At 38.0% G+C, this 21,454-nt stretch overlaps 1 protein-coding gene across 2 annotated transcripts in view; it reads right to left on the bottom strand.

Moving 5' to 3' along the window:
• LIN52 (lin-52 DREAM MuvB core complex component) overlaps nt 1-21,454 on the bottom strand; it is a 129,972-nt gene that overhangs the window by 106,892 nt on the left and 1,626 nt on the right. For both annotated transcript variants that reach the window (XM_064292740.1, XM_010588741.3), the window contains exons 2-5: nt 14,136-14,210; nt 12,383-12,420; nt 9,397-9,463; nt 7,238-7,321 (exon numbers count right to left, since the gene is read on the bottom strand). In XM_064292740.1, coding sequence (XP_064148810.1) covers nt 7,238-7,321; nt 9,397-9,463; nt 12,383-12,420; nt 14,136-14,210 — 264 coding nt within the window. The remainder of the gene's footprint in view (nt 1-7,237; nt 7,322-9,396; nt 9,464-12,382; nt 12,421-14,135; nt 14,211-21,454) is intronic.

Below are 21,454 nucleotides of genomic sequence, written 5' to 3'. Positions count from 1 at the left end.
CCCCACAGAGCCTTGCACGAAGTAGGCTAAAACATTCTTTTACTATTATTTCATCTTATATTATGGCTAAATATTTGAAAGCTTTATTTAAAAACAAATTCTTCTTGAAGAAAGACTAATTAATCCAAGTTTATTTAATTAATTTAGCTAACATCCCTAGCTTTAATTTAGTAAGGCATTGCCTGATATTAGTCAGTAACCAACAGAGACCAAGGGCACAAGATAAGCTGAACCCACTTTGAGGGTCTTACACCCAGGTATGGAAGCTGTTCGATAAAACTACCACATTTTTAGAATTTTTCTACCCATCTTAATCAAAAGCGAAATGCTGTTTCTGACAATAGAGAAACTAAAGGATTGTCACCACCAAAAACTATACAGTACATTGCTTAAGACAGGAACTGCTTAAAAAAAAAAACATGAAGAAGTGAAAAATAAAACAAAAAGCTAACAATCAAGAAAGGCATCAACAAAGTCGGGCAAGTAGTCTGGTAAAGTCACAAGAATTTTTTCCCTAAATCAGAAACCCAGGTCTAGAGATAGCAGCAGAGCAAAGGCAGAGTACAGTAAGACTCATACTGCCATCTAGAGCCTAAAGGCTAGATGATTTTTCTCCTCAATCAGTCAAAGTGCAGTTAACTTTAACTGTTAAAGAGTTAGGCTGAACAGATGTTATGAAGTAAACCAGACAAACACCTATGACGTCAGACCATAAGGAAGAATATATAGGTGTAATCATTGCTGTTATTCTCTCCTTCCTCCTTTAAAGATTAAAAAAAAAAAAAAATCAGCAAGCCCAATTGTTCTTTAGAATTTATCTAAATGGGAAATTATTTCTAAATATAAGTTGCTACTTTTTTAAGAATCACATGCCTAGAGGGTAGAGAGGTCTATTATGCAACAGGCTAACTTGGAAGCAGAAGCATTTCTTTGGTATGAACACCAAAGAAAGTTATATGTACCAAAGAGGTTTCGTACGTACCTTAATGTAGATCAATGAAGTATTAGGTTTGAATGAGGAAGCGTCAATCTTTCTCAATAAAGACTACTGTAAATGATCATATTTAGTCAAATAACAGTCTTACTGAAACTGCTAAAATGAATATGTAGGGTTAGACTATAAATTAGCAGAAGCAACAACTTATATCACAATCAGCTAAATTTCTTAAAGCTTCTTTAGAGAGTAATATACATAGTAATGATATTATTCACTGTAATAACTTGTTCAGCCAATCTTTTCTTTATAATACCAAGGTGATTTCAACCAAATCCAAATGAGTATAAATTAAATTGAGATTTTATTTCATAGGATATGATTAAGCGTGTTCTTAAGAACAAATGCATCAGATTTAACACCCCTCATTTTTTTTTACATGATAAAAGCTCAACAAACTAGGAATGAAAGGGAACTCCCTCAACCAGATAAAGGGGTATCTATGGAAAATCCACAGCTAACACAATACTTAATGGTGAAAGACTGAATGTTTGCCCCCAAGATTAGGAATAAGACAAAGATGTCCACTCCAGCCACTTTTATTCAACACTGTATTGGAGGTTCTAGCCAGGACAATAAGGCAAGAAAATGAAATAAAAGGCATCCAGACTGAAAAGGAAGAAGTAAAAGCCCCAAGCTTTAGCCCTAGTTTCAAACAACATGATCTTCCACTTTCCCAATTTTCACCTTCTATTTAAAAACATGTGAAATACAGCCAGTAAGTAGGTCCTCTGCAGGACTACTAAGAAGTCTGCTGCCTTCAGTAAGGGGGGCAGGGATCAGAAGAAGGGTAAAAATTGCTGAGACACAGTATTCAATAGGACTCGTGATAGTTCAATGGGTCTTACAAAGAAAACCAACGTACTGTTGCACCCTACAGGACTAAAGCGGGACCATGCCCAGGTTGTAACAGTCACGGAGTAGGGTTCAAGTAGGAGATAAAAGCAAGTCATTACCACAAGCTCCACACGATGCTTATCTTGTGCAGCTGATTATCCACTGCCATAAGAGGAGAAATTCCAAACATTTCAAAATCTTCAAATGTTACTTCTAATCACTAAAACACCAACTACCCAGAAAAGAACAATTTCCAGAAGTTTCCATATGGACTTTGTTAGAAAAATTATCTTTTTTTCTGAAAGCATCATGAGTCATTCAGTCAGCCAGCAAATATACACTGCATATTTACACATGCCAGGTACTCTATGGGCTACAAAGACAGCTCAAAAATATGATTTTTACCTTAAAGAGTTACAATCAAACAGAGCGATAAGACACATGCCAAAAATCTCCAAGAATGATAAAAGTGCCATACAAATGAAACAAACTAACTGCTCTAGGAGCTATGTGGGAGGCCAGGGTATGAAAAGGAGAGACTGATAAAAGAGGTACACTCTGGGCTGAGTAATGAAGGATAAATTAAAGTTCCAATACTAGAACTACGTCAGGGAGGACATTCTGAGAAAAGGAATGGCATGAACAGAAGTAAGGTGAGGAAAGATAATGTCTGTTCCAGGAAGAGCGAGTATTTCAAATGGAGACAGGGCATGGTGTTTTCACCGAGAAGTGAGCAAAAAGGCTAGAAATTGGGCTGGGGCCAGAGTGCAGAAGATTTTTAACGCCATGCTAAGGAGTATGAATTTTACTGTGTAGATAATGAAGTACTACCAACAACTTATGAAGAAAAGAATAACATAAGTAAATGGTACTTTAGAAAAATTAATCTGGCAGTGATAAGCAAGATGGACTGGAACGGGATAGTTGAGAGGCAGTTAGAAAGTGACTGCAATAGTTCTAGTAAAAGAGGAAGGGCAGTGAACTAAGGCGGAAGTGACAGAAATGGAATCCTCTATATGGTAAGGGATTTAAAAAAAAAATTTTTTTTTTGTATGCTTATATATTTCGTGGGAATTTCATATATATTAACTGCCTAAATCAAGCCAAGGGGCCACCATCATCTGAGAAGCTATGAAGGTCTTTAAGAAAAAGTTATTCCATTCCAAAATGTGTACACCAAAAGGGTTACCTGAGGCAGGATCACATACCAAATGAAAGCGTAGAGTTTATCCTCCAAAAGATACAGTCTAGTTACTGCCAGCCCTTCTAGGCTCACATTAATTTTATACCAATATTTAACAATTCTCTTGGGAAGTGACAAACAATCATGCTTCGAGGACAAATATTTTTTGCCTTTTTTTTCTTTCCATCATCTTTATCAGTGCAGATATTTGCATGAAAACAGGATCACTAGTCCTTGGGGATTCATCAGCTCCTCCTGCTTATTTTTCATCCATGTCATCCTCTCAATTAATGCAGGAAAGAGGATTGAGACATCGAAACACCAGATTAGGGTGTCAAGTAAAACCCAACCCCTACAGCAGATGAATAATCTGCAAGGAACAAAAAAGATCTTGTTTTTATGCAAATATATGATACACAGTAAAACAAACAGAGACTGTATCAAGGAAGTCCAATACATATCAATGTAATTCTTTCCAATGCTAAACTTAAAAACTGTTTTTAGATTCACTATGGTCAAGGAAAATGACACTTGGTTGCAAAGCACTGCTACAGATGTTGAAACAGGGCCAAATTTTGACTAGAAGATAGTTTTGAAAAATCTCAGCTGTGCTCGCAAGACTGATTTGGAAGAAACAAGCATTTCTGTTTCAGAGTTTTGGTTTGGTGCTTCAGGTAGCTGGGTTAGGTGACTTCAACCCCTATCCACAAAACTTTTAAGTTTCTGGAAATATAAACACTGAACAGTAATAATGGCTTTAACTGTGTTGATTAAAATAATAATAATAAATAACACCAAGTTTTTTATTCTGTGGAAACTCATTAAAATAGACTTTATTGATGCTCAGGGAGCTGACTTACTATTCCAGAAACCGATAAATAAAGAAGAATCATTTATCCTGCCATCTTGGTAAGAACCATTTTCAAGGTAACCAAATAGTTGATGAGATAAAGTCCTTTATAGAAAAGTTCTATCCAGTATGAAGGAATAACGGAATTAGAATATCTCCAATTTGTAACCTCTAACAAAATAATGCATCTAGGCAGTGATCACAGGTGGATAAAATCCTGAGTGTACGGCTGATGAACTTTACAATGAACAATTCAGGCTGACAATACTTTTACCAATTAATTAATCTTAATACCATAAGTCACAAAAAGAGACAAGCAGACATGATGCACTTTCTGATGAATGTACATGCCACCTATGAAATATTCTTGCCAAAAAAAAAAAAAAATCAAGCCTGTATCTGAGCAAGCCTCTGGATCTAATTATCAGGAAATAAAAAGGGTTAGAGGAACATGTTAAGTACTACCACAGGGATATAATCAATGAAATCCAGAATGTGGAAAATTCTACAGAACAAATGATTGGGATTAAAAAATGGCAAGGGAAAATAAAAGGGAGGTGGGACTACTACAGGGTAAAAGAGACTTAAGAGACATATCAGTCAAACGCAGCAAATGAATCTTGTTTAGATCCTGATTCAAACAAACCAACTGTATAAAGACATTTATGAATCCATCAGTGGAATCTAAATTCTGACTGGATATTTGACAATATTAAGCAAATTTGTAAAATTTAGTTGTAATAATGGAATTGTGGTTATATTTTACAAAAACAAAAAACCCACTAAGTCCTTGTCTTTTGGAAACACATCTGAAGTTATTTGAAAATAAGGTGATATGGTACCTGGGATTTGCTTTAAAATAATTACGGGAGGTTGGTATAGATGAAGGAGTCCTAGCAGTGCAGTGGTTAAACTGCTTGGTTGCTAATCGAAAGGTCAGCAGTTGGAATCCACCAACTGCTCCACGAGAGAATGATGTGGCAGTCTGTTTCCATAAAGATTTCAGCCTTAGAAACCCTATGGGGCAGTTCCACTCTGTCCTATAGTGTCTCTATGCATTGGAATCCATGGCAATGGATTTGGTTTTGAGGTTGTTTTTGGTATAGGTGAAATAAGATTGGCCAGATGATGATTACTGAAGCTGGATCATGGGTACATGAGGTCATTATTCTATTCTCTCTACTTTAGTAGATGTTTAAAATTTTCCACAAAGTAAGTGGAAAAAAATACTTTATTACCTTCCTCATTAGGAAGGCAGAAGGAGAAAAACTAAATAATCAGAGGAAACATAGCAATTTCAGCTACAAATAACCAGAGATAACACTGTTGATAAACACATTTAATAACAAAACATCATCTTGACAAAACAAGCATAAAATTTACTTCATTAAAAAAACTGACAGGGGGATTAAGGAATGATCATTCTATGCATTTATTAGCCAAAGCTAGAAAGAGAATGGAGGAGTTCTATACCACACAAGCCTACATTACATCTTCGCATTTGTAAATTTAATATTCACAGATTTGCCTTTTTATTATAAACCCTAGAGGCTCATGACATACATGGTAGTTCGTAATTTTGCCAAAGTGTGAACTTTAATCACAAGAAATAAGTGCCCAGTATTCAGAGGGTTAGGTAGCAGTGAGTGAACCTAGCAGACCACCGAGCAACCACACGTCAAAGCAGTTTGCTGTTCTCTACGCCTTGATTCCTAAAGTGACTAAAAAATGTTTTCTTGGTAAAAGAAAGCCAACTACTGGTGACAGCGATGGAAGTAAAGAAAAAATAAAGAGGGTTAAAGAAGTGATTATGGTCAAAAATCAGAAGCTGTAGGTTAAATTTTAAAATAAAATGTTGAATTTGGCAGGCAGTAACTCAGGGCAATGATGTGAAGAGGTCCACTATATACTCCATAAAGAAACAAGAAAAGATAATTCACAGAACTATGTTTAGGATTGCTTCAATCTGGGCAAAACTTGAATTTTTAAAGAAAGTTATAAACTATAGTAGTACACTCAAAACTGTGATTTATGAAGGTCTCAGGGTGTCTACCTCAAGAATAAGGTTCTAATCACTGTATTTATGCTGAGTGAGTATCTCTCCCTTCAATTACAAAGTGAGAATTTTGTACAATTCCTTTTCCAGTTTTATAATGAATGCAGTGTGGGAAAACACACAATTTATAAAGGAATCATTTTAATCTAAAAGAAAGGCGAGCAGACAGGCATAATGAGAACTTTTAAAGTACTGCCATGGTAGCAGATATGTTCTTGGTCTGCCCTATATCTTTTCCTTTGGGGTACCAATCCTTCCCCATTCCATGAGATTTGGGTGAGATGGACCCTTCCACTCTGCGTCCACACCCAGGAGTGAACGCAGGACCCAGGCCTGGTCTATCAGGGTGCTCTGTGATACCTGGCGAGAGGATGGGTCAAGGAGGAGCATGCGAGGGAAGATGGAATGGTGTCACCCCCAGGACCTTTTTTCTGCAACTCTTTAAAAAGAAAAGACTCTTTCTTTTTTTGGGATCATAAGATTTAAAGATACACAGATTAGAACTCCTTTTGGCCACCTGACCCAGTTGCTATGAAAAAGCTAGACTAATGCATGAATGACGCAGAGCCTCAAGAGACAAAACAAAAACAAAAGCAAGAGTACATCTCAACGACATCATTAAGAGTCATGGACATCCTCAAAGCTATTTCTAGCCTGGACTGCTGAGTTATGTGAACTAATTAAGCCCCTCTTTCACTTTTTTTTTACTTAAGCTATTTTGAGATGATGTTCTCTTAAAGGTGGAGGAGTTTCAATATGGGACTAGAAGGACTGGCAGTCATGGTCCCCAGACCTTCTGTTAGCCCAAGACAGGAACCATTCCCAAAGCCAACTCTTCAGACAGGGATTGGACTGGGCTATGGGATAGAAAATGATACAGATGAGGAGTGAGCGTCTTGGATCAAGTAGACACATCAGACTATGTGGGCAGCTCCTGTCTAGAGGGGAGATGAGAAGACAGAGGGGCACAGGAGCTGGCTGAATGGACATGGAAATGGAGGGTGGAGAGAAGGAGTAGGGAGAGCAACTAGGAGTATATAGCAAGGTGTATATAATTTTTGTATAAGAGACTGATTTGATTTGTAAACTTTCATTTAAAGCACAGTAAAAACTAAAAGAAAAAGAGAATTTGTTATCTAGTAAGTCCAGTAATTATCCTAGCACATCCTATTTTAAAGGCACATTTTAGATTACATCAACTTCTTACCTTCAGAACATCTATCTCTTCCCTAAGAAAGATACTTTCTGAATTACAACTAGAACTCATCATGGAAAATACAACCAGTAACCCTGAATAAATGTGATCTGGGTACTCACACTCATCCAGACCCAGCTGATAGGCCAGGTTCTGCAGGCCTCGTACCTTCTCCATCAAATTAGCCGTGGTGAGACTGCCCAGTTCTGAAAGAAAATCATTTATTTCAATACCATTTCTTCCCACTGTTCTCTAGTAACAACTCATCTGGGTTGGGAATCCTTGTTATAAGTTCCCAAACTATTTTGCTTACTTCCTGTCAAATAAGCAGATAATGATCCATGTCTTTCCTCTCCCGATCTTCCCCCTCAAAACAAATCAACGAATTTTTCCATTATTACAAAATGCCTCAGATGAGTTAACCCACTTAATGAGAAAAGAGTTAGCTTAAACACAATAGCATATCAAGTGCTTTATCCTAAGGATCCTAACTTACTCATTTTCATCACCCTTCTTTTGGCTATCATACAAAATGAATACACCACTAAAATATGAAAACTTCTGATTGGACAGAGCCCTGAGAAAGCCTTACAAACATCTCTTTATCCTGCAAAACGGACACTGTCTCCACTGTCATGTACAAGTCTTCATTATTATAACTGACAATAAAATACCAACAAAACGTATTTCCCTAAGTTCAGAAAATAAAAATTCAAGCTTTCCTTTCAAATACATTCTTATAATTTTTTTTTTTAATTTAACCAGTTAAAATGACTGTGTACTTTTTTTTTGTAACCTTACTTTCCCGGATTTCATTTAAATAGCACTCAATTCTTTTTAGGTTTAAGGCACAGGTTAGTTTGCATGTAACGTAATGCTATGACCCCTTACTTAAAATTTAAAGTTTCTTTTAAATACATATTGATGAGATATTATGTAAATATCTGTTTGGAACATTAGAACAATGAACCTGAGATGTCCTTGAGGCTTAATTTTTCCATGGCTGAATGAGGGGATTTAAGTATCTACATTTAAGCATTTCATGCAGAAAGATGAATTACTTCTGAAATCACATAAAGGTGTTTTTTTCCTCATACTTATCATGTCACAGTCATCATAGACTTTCTTTATCTGTTCAGCTTCTTAAATAGCTCAAAAATCCAAGTCTTTACCTTAATTCCAGACTATTACTTCACAACCATCATGCATCTCATCATCAGAAGGATGATCAAAAAATAAAGAAAGAAGAAGAGCGAATATCAAAGAAAGTTAATGTTTTTTATTTTAATTTCTACTTTGCGATTGGGTTCCAAATCATTTATCAAACAACGCTACTCACTACTTAAAGTATTCTTTATGGAAGAAACTGATAGGATAGAAAGAAATAAAAGATAGGTCTTAATCCACTAAAGGCTTGTTTTTTAAGAGTACGAACAAAAATATATGGCAGTAAATCCTAAATAAGGAACTTGTGTTATTGAGAGAAAGAGAATTAGACCTAACATAAAAGATCAGAGTTAAAAGTTTAACTCTTTCTTACAAATGTTGCTTAAGCTCACCTCTGAACCACAGATATCATCATACCTAACTCACAGGACCTTTATGAGAATTAAATGAGAAAATTTATGTGGAAGTTTTTTGTTACCTGTAAAGATTTATACAAAAAGTTAATATTAAAGGAATTTAGCAACAGAAGAAATCACAATGACTGAATCTTGAAGTGACAGGATTTGTGTACATGGAAAAGGTAGAGAAAGGCATTCCAGACATGAAGAACTGTGAATAGGGGTGGTTTAGGGAGCAGTTTCACTGAAGCCGAGAATATTAGCAAGGAAAGAATGACAGAAAAACAGGAAAGGTAAAGATTTGTGGAGATTAGTTTAAAAGTTAGAGGTCATCAGACTTAATGGTCTGACTGAGACTAGAAGGACCCCGGAGGTCATGGTCCCCAGACCCTCTGTTAGCCCAGGACAGGAACCATTCCTGAAGCCCACTCTCCAGACAGGGATTGGACTGGACTACAAGACAGAAAACGACACATGAGACCATGTGGGCAGCTCCTGTCTGGAGGCAAGATGAGAAGAGAGAGGGGGACAAGAGCTGGTTAAATGGACACAGGGAATACAGGGTGGAGAGGAGTGTGCTGTCTTATTGGGGGAGAGCAGCTAGGAGAACATAGCAAGGTGTGTATAAGTTTTCACATGAGAGACTGACTTGATTTGTAAACTTTCACTTAAAGCACAATTAAAAAAAAAAGTTAGAGGTCATTACAGTCACTTACCTTTCAACATGTCGATATCGTCACGTTCTATTTCAGCCATCCATTTAGGTGGAGAGCTAGTAATAGGCTGTCAGAAAAAAAGAATATATCCATTCAGATATATGCTAAGTGGGAAGAGACCCAACTCTTCCTTCTTATGAGAAAAGTAGCTTGCCACACAGCTTTCAGGCTTGAAAACACTGGTAAGTTATAATTTCAAAAACCTGAACTTCTCCAGGTTCAGATATGGCCTCCCTTGTTGTTAGCTGCCACTGAGTCAGTTCCAACTCATAGTGACCTGACGTATAGCAGAATAAAATATTGCCCAGTCCTGTGCCATCCTCACAATCATTGGTATCTTTGAGCTCACTATTGTAGCTATTGTGTCAGTCTACCTCACTAAGGGCTCTAAGTCAAACTCACCATTTTCACCCTAGTAGGGAAGCAGGCTATATCAGGGTATCTGAACCTGGGTCTTGGGATGGTCCTGAACCCCTTGGAACAATACTCAAAATATTATGCATATGCATGTTTCTGTGGAAAAGGTCTAGATATTTAATCAGATTTTGAGAATGCACCATGCTCTGAAAGTTCAAAAAAAGAAAAAAATTATATTTAAGGAGCCCTGGTGGCCCAGGGATTAAGCGCTCAGCTGCTAACAGAAAGGTCAGCAGTTTGCATCCACCAGCCGCTCCACAGGAGAAAGATGTGGCAGTTTGCTTTCGTAAAGATTACAGCCTTAGAAACTCTATGGGGCAGTTCTACTCTGTCCTACGGGGTACTCTATCTGTCGGAATCAAGTTGACGGCAACAGGCAATATTTAAAACTTAAAATATTTAGTTGTAACCAAATATAATTAACTGAAAACTAAGTCTAAATGAAAATGGAAGAAAATTAAATCAGGTATTGTGACCTGAATCTATTAGATAAAAGGTGATCTAGTGATAATGGTTACCATATATTGTTTATCACGACCTATGCAATATGTGAAGTGTTTTACATGCATTATGGCATTTTATCCTTCTAAGAATCCTGTGACATAGTTTTGGACAAGAAAACTAAGGCTCAAAATGTTAAGAAACTTGTTCAAGTCACAGACAGTTAAGTACAAGCAGTCCTCGGATTACAAATGAGTTGTTCCTAAATTTGTCTTTAAGTTGAATTTGTATGTAAACTGAAACAGTTAGGTACGGTTTTTATCTAATGTCAGTTACTCAAATGTTTGTTTTAGTATGTGAGTATTTTATACCTTTCTATGCATAAAAAGGAAATCCTAGTGGCATAGTGGTTAAGAGCTACGGCTGCTAACCAAAAGGTTGGCAGTTCGAATCCACCAGGCGCTCCCTGGAAACTCTGTGGGGCAGTTCTGCTCTGTCCTATAGGGTTGCTATGAGTTGCAATCGACTCAATGGCAACAGGTTTGATTTTTGTTTTTTATGCATAAAAAAATAAACACTTCAAGATATACTAAAACATCGTTAACATGATAATACAGTAACAATAATAATGTTTTGATGCATGGAGCAAATTAGCGCCCATTCGTTATCACAAACCATTGTATTACTTTGTATTTTTAATATAATAGGCTTTACAGGGGTTGGTTCGCAAGTAGGGGTTGTTTCATAACCCAGGGACAGTCTGCAGCAGAGGCAGGACTCAAAGCTAGGTGCGTCTAACTCCAAAGCCCTATGCCTTATTGCACTCTTCTGCTTCAGCCTTACTGAAGGGTGAAGGAGTACAGGCTCGTTTTCATACAATGCTAGCTCTCAAAAAAAAATGACAGGCTATAAAGCCAGCCTCCCTCTGAACAAATACTCGCATGGGATCTAAAAGCCACAGGCCCAGAGAGGCCTTACTGTTTAACTCAGCCCTTTAACTCCAAATAGCAAGTAGAGAATACTATCAGTATAGAGATCTATACTACAAATCCCCAACAGCATGGTTTAATAGAAAGAGCATGAGCTTTGGAATCAGGAAGACTTGGGTTCAAATCCTGGCTCTGTCACTTATTAGGTCTTTGGTGAGTAACTTAACTTCCAAGTTTCTCTGCAAGTTAGTGCTTTTACCAGTGGGCTCAAATGCTTCTAAGTACGGTGTTAAGAGTATAACCAATAAAAATCAACCCACTGCCACTGAGTCAGCTCTGACTCATAGCGATCATATAGGACAGAGTAGAAATGCCCCATTGGGTTTCCAAGGAACAGCTGGTGGATTTGAGCTGCCTGCCTTTTGATTAGTAGTGGAGTTCTTAACCACTGTGCCACCAGGGCTCTGTTAAGAGTATGACTCTAGTAATTAGACTTTTGGGTTCAAAGCCTATAACTTTGTGCAACCTCTCTGTGCATACATCCTTGTCTATAAAACGAGGAATAATAATAGCATATATATATTATGGTTTTGTGAAGATTAAATAATCTAATATATCTAAAGTGCTTAGAATAGTACCTGGCACATGGTAAACATTATGTTGCGTTAACTAATATTATCATCATCACTTTCTCCTCATTGTGAGAATATATAAAAGAACATATTTACAATATCTAGCACAATGCCTACTGCCCTGGAAATGAAAAAGTCTGTGATTCTAACAGATGTCTTCCTTCAGGTTCCCAATGGATCACTGAGAAATTTCAAGATCCTCTGAGGAAGTATAAATTGAGGTCATAACGTGCCACATAAACAAAAGAGATTCAAAATTAGAATTTGGGCAAAAAGAAATACTGGTGTTACATTCAATATCTCAACTGCCTTACCTTAAAAGCTTTGAAGCTGAGAAAAAGTAGTTAATAAACAAAGGTCAAAACACCAAAATAGAGCATTTGGACACAGGAAGAAAGTATCACCAATTAACATGATGATTAATGTAAACAGACTTCCAGGGCTGCAGTTACTAAATGATCTGAAGGCTATGATATTATCCTTGAAAATAAGGAAATAAGAGATTTGAGCTTTTAACCAGGAGCAAAACTTTGGATAACCTTATTAGGTAAGCAAGATATTACTTACGCTTTTGAAGGAAGCTGCAAATTCAGCAACACCTGGTACTAAAAAGAAAGAAAAAATCATTCATTCAATTAATATTTGAGTGCCTTAGGCATAAAGGTTTCAAATAATAAGAAAACAGCCTTGCCCTCAAGGACCTTAGAGTCTGGAAGAGGAGAGAGAGCAAATCAGTAACTATAATATTGTTTAAGCTCCAAGAAAGAGACTGGGTGCTATGGGAAGAGAAACAATGGAAACCTAAATCAGACCAAAGAGTCAGGAAAAGCTTCTCAGAGAAAAGGAAGCTTCAACTGAACCTTAAAGGACCAGAAGTTAGCCAAATGGGAGGGTAGGGAGATACTATCTCTTACTAGAAAGTTTAGGTCAGATTTCCTTTTTAGGCATGCTGCTCTTTCAATCCAATTATTTATTTAAAATCTCATAGCAATAATCACATTAAAGAGCAGAAAAATAAAAATCAGATGCTTAAAAATGAAATAATATTCAATCTTACTAATAAAGAAATACAAACTAAAAATAATAAAGATTAGTTAACATCCAATAACGCTGAGTTTGTGAGGAAACAAACACTCTCATACAGTTATTTTATTCCATGTAAACAAAGATATGTGCATGGATATCCACTGTTAAATTGTTTGTAAAATAAAAACTGGATGTGACTTAGGTTTGCAAGCAGAGTATGAATACATAAACTATGGTTTATCTATACAACAAAATACAACAATATATATAGCTCTACTTTATTCTTTTCAATGGTTGCATACCCACCCACTGCAGTGGGGCCAATGCTGACCCGTAGCAACCCCATAGGGTTTCCAAGGCTGTAAACCTCTATGGAAGCAGACTGCCACATCTTCCTCCCAAGGAGCCACAGGTAGTTTCGAACTGTGGACCTTTCAAGTTGATTCCAACTCATTCTGACTATAGGATTGCTGAGTTGGAATCGACTTGACTATGTAACCACTTAAAAGAATGAAGTATATCTACAAGTGCTGTTGGGTGTCCTCGAGTCAATTTCGACTCACAGCAACCCCACATAACCAAGTAGAACTGCCTCATAGGGTTTTCTAGGCTGTAATCTTTACGGGAACAGATCACCAGGTCTTTCTCCTGAGGAGCCACTGGGTGGGTTCAAAGCCCCAACCTTTTGGTTAGCAGCCAAGCACTTAACCATTGCACAACCAGGGCTCCGCAGATCTATATGTATACCAACGTGAAGACCTCTGTTAATAAATTGCTATGTGGAATAAGTTAAGCTAGAGATCATGTATATATGACCCTATCATTATACCAAACTCTCCATCTACTTTGGAAACCTTGGTGGCATAGTGGTTAAGAGTTACGACTGCTAGCCAAAAGGTCAGCAGTTCAAATCCACTAGGTCCTCCTTGGAAACCCTACGGGCAGTTCTACTCTGCCTTATAAGGTCGCTATGAGTCAGCATCGACTGGATAGTGATGGGGTTTTTTGGATCCACATACTTTAAAATATATTTATTTGCTTAACTGTATACAGCAAAAGTAAAAAGTAGTAATTTTTTTAAAGGCTTCCTATCATTTCCTGAGTCATAATGTGTTCTGAAAAAATTAAATACCAAACAACTATCCTTAACACTGGACCACAGAATTCAGTCAGGTCTCTTCCCTTTGAGGTAAAATAAAAACTTTACAGTTAAATGATACCTTTTCAAAAATCTCCTTCAAAGGAGCACTGGTTCTCCAGTGTGAATTCTGATGTTAACAAACCAAAAACTTACATTGTTCAGGCCAAAGGTCTGGTGAGGCACGGTCAAGTTTTTCAAAACTTAGCAAAGATGCTTCCAGATCTGTCCCTAGAACAAAACATCCAAATGAGCCAAGAAGAGACAAAACACATTCATTTGTATTTTATGACACTTCACTCTCAAAAGAACATAACAAACTGGAACACTCATCTGGAAGTCCAGAGGCGTGAGCTCTATAATTACTGAAGTTACTGAGCCATGATGTAACACAAATAAAGCATTCTCCCTCATCAAACCTCACTTTTCCAATCTCTGAAAACGGGAATAATATTTTACTGGAGTGAAAGAGAAATGAGTATCAACAAGCCCACCTACATTTTCACTCAAACTCTTGGACTTTCCTCCAATTACAATCAACTGAGTATCACTGCTTCCATGAAAGACAAACTCCTCTCCTAGGACTCTCATGCCATCTTCTCTTGTTTTGTCAGGAATGTCATCTTGTATAATCAATCTACTCTCTCCTGCACCATCAGTTTCTACCTTCTCTACTAGCTCATACTCAACAGCAAGCAAGCCTGCTTCAGAATTTTCTTTCTTTAAAACAACTCTCCCTCGACTCCATGACCTCCTCCACACATCCTTCACGACGAAAGCTTTTGTTTATCCCACCGTCTTCACTTAATCTCCACACTCTCTCAGCCTACAACAATCAGGTTTCTGTCCTTACATACACACAGAAACAGCTCTTGTCAAGGTCATCTATGACCTGTTACTAAATCCAGGGGCCATTCATTTCTCTATTCTCTTTGCAGCATACACACGCTGACCACTCTCCTTGAAACAGTCCACTCCCAGCTTCTATTAAATCACTCTGCTGTTTTTTTTTCTCTCTCCTAGCTCTTCTTCTTCAGTCTCCTCCTCTACCCAGGTCCCATTTTCGCTAGCTCCACTCACTACCTCAAGCCTCTTAAGGAGATCTTATCTAGTCCCACAGCCTTTACCATCATCTACATGCCAATGACTCCATATTTATGTTTCCACTTCCAAATTTCCCTTCCTCTGAACTTTAGAATTATATACTTTACATGTCCAAGTGGCTATTAGATATCTCTCTCCATTTGCATGTGTGAAAAACCCCTTAAACCTAATAGATTCAAAACCATACTCTCTCCCAGTCTTCCCCATCTCAAGAAATAGCACCACCATGAACCCCAATTCTCGAACCAAAAACCTAAATGTCATTCTTTATGCCTCTCTTTCCTGTACCCTCCCACAAGCAATCCATCAGTAAAGCCAGTAGTTTCTATCTCCAAAATACATCCTGAAACCATGTTAGTCTAAGGAACCATCACTTCTCTCTTAGACTGTATCAATAGCCTCTAAACAGTTCTCCCCACTTCTGTTCTCACCCTCCCCACCCTAAAGCTATTCTCCACAAAGCAGCCAGAACTGATTTTTTTTTTTTTTAATGCCAATCAGTTCATGTCACTCTCCAGCTTAAAGAATTTCTTCTAGCTTCAGGACTTCTTCCCACCCAGCTAAATCTGTGGATGTATATTTACCATGCCTTATAAAATCCTACATGATCTAGCCCCTGCCTAATTCTTTGACACCATCTCCCTTCCACTCTTCTCCAGTACACATTAGGTGCTCAGTATTAACAACAACTATAGTCAACATTTGTTGAGTACTTATAGTGGGCTCATTATGGTAACTAGTTGCAAAAAGTAGTTTATTTAACGCGATAAACAGTGATTCTTGGCAGTTTCTGAGTAAGTCACATCTTGGAAATCTGGGGGGAAAAAAACTATAGACTCACTCACTTCCTACAAGGAAGACCAGTTAATATGACTATTATTCAAATTTATGCACCAACCACTAATGCCAAATATGAAGAAATTGAAGATTTTTACCAATTTCCGCAGGCTGGAATTAATCAAAGATGCAATCAAGATGCATTGGTAATTATTGGTGTTTGGAATGTGAAAGTCGGAAACAAAGAAGGATCAGTAGTTGGAAAACATGGCCTTGGTGAAAGAAGCCCCAGAGATCACCCAATAGAATTTTGCAAGATTAACAACTTATTCATAGAAAATGCCTGCTTTCGCCAATATAAACAGCGACTATACACATGAACCTCACCAGATGGAATGCACAGGAAATCAAATCGACTACATCCGTGGAAAGGGACAACGGAGAAGCTCAGTATCAGTCAGAACAAGGCCAGGTGCTGACTGCAGAACAGACCATCAAGTGCTCATACGCCAAGTTCAAGTTGAAGATGAAGAAAATTAAAACAAGTCCATGAGAGCCAAAGTAGAACCTTGAATATATCCCACCTGGATTTAGAGACTATCTCAAGAAAAGATCTGACACACTGAACACTGTCATGGATTGAATTATGTTCCCCAAAAATATATGTATCAATTTGGCTAGGTCATGATTCCCAGTATTGTGTGATTGTCCACCATTTTGCCATTTGATGTGATTTTTCTTATGTGTTGTAAATCCTATCTCTATGATGTCGAAGAGAATTGGATTAGTGCCAGTTACGCTAATGAGGAAAGACTCCATCTACAAGATTAGATTGTGTCTTGAACCAATCTCTTTTGAGATATAAAAGAGAGAAGCAAGCAGAGAGACATGGGGACTTCATACCACCAAGAAAGCAGAGACAGGAGCGGAGCACATCCTTTGGACCTGAGGTTCCTGCGCGGAGAAGCTCATAGACCAAGGCAAGATTGATGACAAAGACCTTCCTTCAGAGCCGACAGAAAGAGAAAGTCTTCCCCTGGAGCTGGCACCCTGAATTTGGACTTCTAGCCTACTAGGCTGTGAGAGAATAAACGTCTGTTTGTTAAAAACACCCACTTGTGGTATTTCTGTTATAGTAGTACTAGGTAACTAAGACAAACACTACTGACCAAAGACCAGAAGAGTTGTGGGATAACATCAAGGACATCATACATGAAGAAAGCAAAAGGTCACTAAAAAGACAGGAAAGAAAGAAAAGACCAAAATAGATATCGGAAGAGACTCTGAAACCTGCTCTTAAACATACAGTAGCTAAAGCGAAGAGCAGAAATGCTGAAGTAAAAGAGCTGAACAGAATACAAAGTATTATAGTAAGATGTGCAAAGCCCTGGTGTTAGAAAACCAAAAGGGAACACATTCAGCATTTCTCAAGATAAAAGAACTGAAGAAAAAATTCAGGCCTTGAGTTGCAATACTGAAGGATTCTATGGACAAAAGTGAGCCCTGGTAGTACAGCGGTTAAGAGCTCTGCTGCTAACCAAAAGGTCGGCAGTTCGAATCCACCAGCCACTCGTTGGAAACCCTATGGGGCAGTTCTATGCTGTCCTATAGGGTCATTACGATTTGGAATTGACTCGGCAGCAACAGGATTTCGTTTTGTGGGCAAAATAATGAAATATGCAGGAAGCATCAAAAGAAGATGGGAAGAATACATAGTCACTGTACCAAAAAGAATTGGTCAACATTCAATCACTTCAGGAGGAAGCATATGATCAAGAACCAATGGTACTGAAGGAAGAAGTCCAAGCTGAACTGAAGGCATTGGCAAAAAACAATGCTCCAGGAACTGACAGAATACTAATTGAGATGTTTCAACAAACAGATGCAATGCTGGAAGTGCTCACTCGTCTATGCCAACAAATTTGGAAAACAACTACCTAGCCAACTGACTGGAAGAGATCCACATTCATGTCCATTCCAAAGAAAGGTGATCCAACAGAATGCGGAAATTATCAAACAACATCATTAGTATCATACACAAGTAAAATTTTACTGAAGATAATTCAAAAATGGTTGCAACTGATTTGTTACTAGATAAGAACTACTTTAAGTGAAGGGAAGGACGATACTCAATACAGGGAAGGTCAGCTCAACTGGACTGGACCAAAAGCAAAGAAGTTTCCGGGATAAACTCAATGCTTCGAAGGTCAGTGGAGCAAGGGTGGGGGTTTAGGGACTATAGTTTAAGGGGACTTCTAAGTCAATTGGCAAAATAAATTCTATAATGAAAACATTCTGCATCCCACTTTGAAGTGTGGCATCTGGGGTCTTAATATGCTAACAAGCAACCATCTAAGATGCATCAATTTGTCTCAACCCATCTGGATCAAAGGAGAATGAAGAACACCAAGGTCACACGATAATTATGAGCCCAAGAGACAGAAAGGGCCACATGAACTAAAGACTTATATCATCCTGAGACCAGAAGAACTAGATGGTGCCTGGCCACAACCAATGACTGCCCTGACAGGGAGCACAACAGAGAACCCCTGAGGGAGCAGGAGAACAGTGGGATGCAGACCCCAAATTCTCGTAAAAAGACCAGACTTAATGGTCTGACTGAGACTAGAAGAATCCCGGCAGTCATGGTCCCCAAACCTTCTGTTGGCACAGGACAGGAACTATTCCTGAAGACAACTCATCAGACATGGAAGGGACTGGACAATGGGTTGGAGAGAGATGCTGATGAAGAGTGAGCTACTTGTATCAAGTGGACACTTGAGACTGTGTTGGCATCTCCTGTCTGGAGGGGAGATGGGAGGGTAGAGAGGGTTAGAAACTGGCAAAACGGTCACAAAAGGAGAGACTGGAAGGAGGGCGTGGGCTGACTCATTAGGGGGAGAGTAAATGGGAGTATGCAGTAAGGTGTATATAAGCTTTTATGTGACAGACTGACTTGATTTGTAAACTTTCACTTAAAGCACAATAAAAATTATTTAAAAAAAAAAAAATGGTTGCAGCAGTACATTGACAGGGAACTACCAGAAATTCAAGCCGGATTCAGAAGAGGGCATATAATAAGGGTATCATTGCTGATGTCAGATGGATCTTGGCTGAAAACAGAGAATACCAGAAAGATTTTTACCTGTGTTTTATTGATTATGCAAAGGCATTCAACTGTGTGGATCATAACAAATTATGGATAACATTGTGAAGAATGGGAATTCCAGAGCACTTAATTGTTCATTCAGAATCCAGACCATAGAGCACAGGCCAAGAGGCAGCCATTTGAACAGAACAAGGGGATACTGTGGGGTTTAAAATCAGGAAAGGTGTGTGTCAGGGTTGTATCCTTTCACCATGCTCATTCAATCTGTATGCTGGGCAAATAATCCGAGGAGCTGGTCTGTTTGAAGAAGAATGTGGCATCGGGATTGGAGGAAGACTCATTAGCAACCTGTGATATGAAGATGACACAATCTTGCTTGTTGAAAGTGAAGAGGACTTGAAGCACTTACTGATGAAGATCAAAGACTACAACCTTCAGTATGGATTACACCTCAACATAAAAAAAACAAAAATCCTCACAACTGGACCAATAAGCAATATGATAAAAGGAGAAATGATTGATGTTGCCAAAGATTTCATTTTACTTAGGTCCACAATCAACTCCCATGAGGCAGCAGTCAAGAAGTCAAACGATGTTTTCCATTTGGCAAATGTGCTGCAAAAGACCTCTTTAAAGTGTTCAAAAGCAAAGGTGTCACTCTGAAGACTAAGGTGCACCTGAACCACGCCATGGTATCTTCAATCACCTCATACGCATTATTGCGAGGATGGTGCATGACCAGGCAGTGTTTCGTTCTGCTGTACACAGGGTCTGAACTGACTCAACAACACCTAATATATGCATGTGAAAGCTGGGGAATGAATAAGAAAGACCAAAGAATTGATGCATTTGAATTACAGTGTTGGTGACAAATACTGAGTATACCATTGATTGCTGGAAAAATAAACAAGTCTGTCTCAGAAGAAGTACAGCCAGAATGCTTCTTAGAAGCGAGGATGGAGACATCATCTCACATACTTTGGACATGTTATCAGGAGGGACCAATCCCTGGAGAAGGACATCAGGCTTGGTAAAGTCGAGGGTCAGTAAAAAAAAGAGGAAGACCCTCAATGAGACAGACTGACACAGGAGCTGCAACAGTGGCCTCAAAGATGGCAGTGACTGTGAGGATGGCACAGGACTGTGTAGTGTTTTGTTCTACTGTATATAGTGTCACTATGAGTAGGAACCGGCTGGATGGCACCTAACAACAACAACAAATGTATGTACAAATACATACACACACATATATAATATTTTTAAACATGTACTTTTCTCTAAACCAAATATTTTCAGGGAATTTCTGATGGTATTGTAATTGGTAAAGAGCTCAAATGTAATGAATTGCCTTAACTAAAGCATCCAGAAATGGTTTAAAAAAAAAAAGCTGTAACACAAAATGCAAACTTTCAAATTCCCAAAAACATTATTAATGGGAAGCTCAACCACAATAAAATAAACTTATTGGCGGTGGGTTCCACAATAATCAAAGGTGGTTTTATGACACTACAGTCTGTGGCATTATTCAGACTCTGCTGTGACTCTTATTTTCATAATAAGTAATTAAATGGCTTTATTTGGATTTCAACTTTCTTCTTTTCAAAGACTCAGCAAATGTATAACTTAAAAAGATGAAAGATGAAACAGTACATACTTATTTTCAAATCAGCATTATCTGAATTAAAATTTAAAGACAGAGACAGGTGGAACACTAAAAATAGAAATGAGAGAGCTAGGCAGTTGGATTTTTTTTGACGCAATGCTTATTTAGAAGCAGAATTTAAATTCAAAGTGTTCAACTTGATGTTGTCAGATTAAAAAGAAAAGGGCTGAAAAAGGTGGAATTCTGTAAGAAATCAGAATGGAAACTTGTAAAAATCAAGTAACCACAGAGATGGTTGGATGACCAAAGGGGGAAAAAAAAATTTCAAATACTCTTCCTGGCCTAAGAAAGAAAAAAATTAAGACAGGGAATTATCAAAAAAGGGACACAGCTCTGAAATCTCAAAAATGTATAAAAACAAGGCAGTAATAAACTAAAAATTTTAACAGCAATTATTTCTACTTCTATCGCTTAGCTGACTTTTTAAATGCCTCTCTTTTCTGGGAAAAGAAAGACATTTTAGCAAGAGAGCATCCAGGCAGGAGATTCTCTTCTGACCCATAATTTCTTATACCATAGGTACCTGTGCTCAAAAACATACGATTTTCCACCAGGTAATGTATTATTTATGCATACATATAATCATTCAATAAGTATCAATTGAAGGCTTACTGACTGCCAAGCACTGTGCTAAAAACCCTGGGATACCACTGTGAATAAAACTGAGTTGTCATTTATAATCCAGCGAGAAAGAGGAAAATTAACAGAGTAACTATGTTGACAATGAAGGATGAAGTATACTGAGGTGCTGAATAATGGTGGAGAGGGGCAACTCCACATACTGCGGTCTAGGAAAACCTCTCTGAGAAGGGACATCTACGA

This window comes from Loxodonta africana, chromosome 10 (genome assembly GCF_030014295.1).
Source record: "Loxodonta africana isolate mLoxAfr1 chromosome 10, mLoxAfr1.hap2, whole genome shotgun sequence".
Lineage (NCBI taxonomy): Eukaryota > Metazoa > Chordata > Mammalia > Proboscidea > Elephantidae > Loxodonta > Loxodonta africana.
Note: the sequence above shows the minus strand (reverse complement) of the source record. Positions and strands in the feature narration are given on the sequence as shown.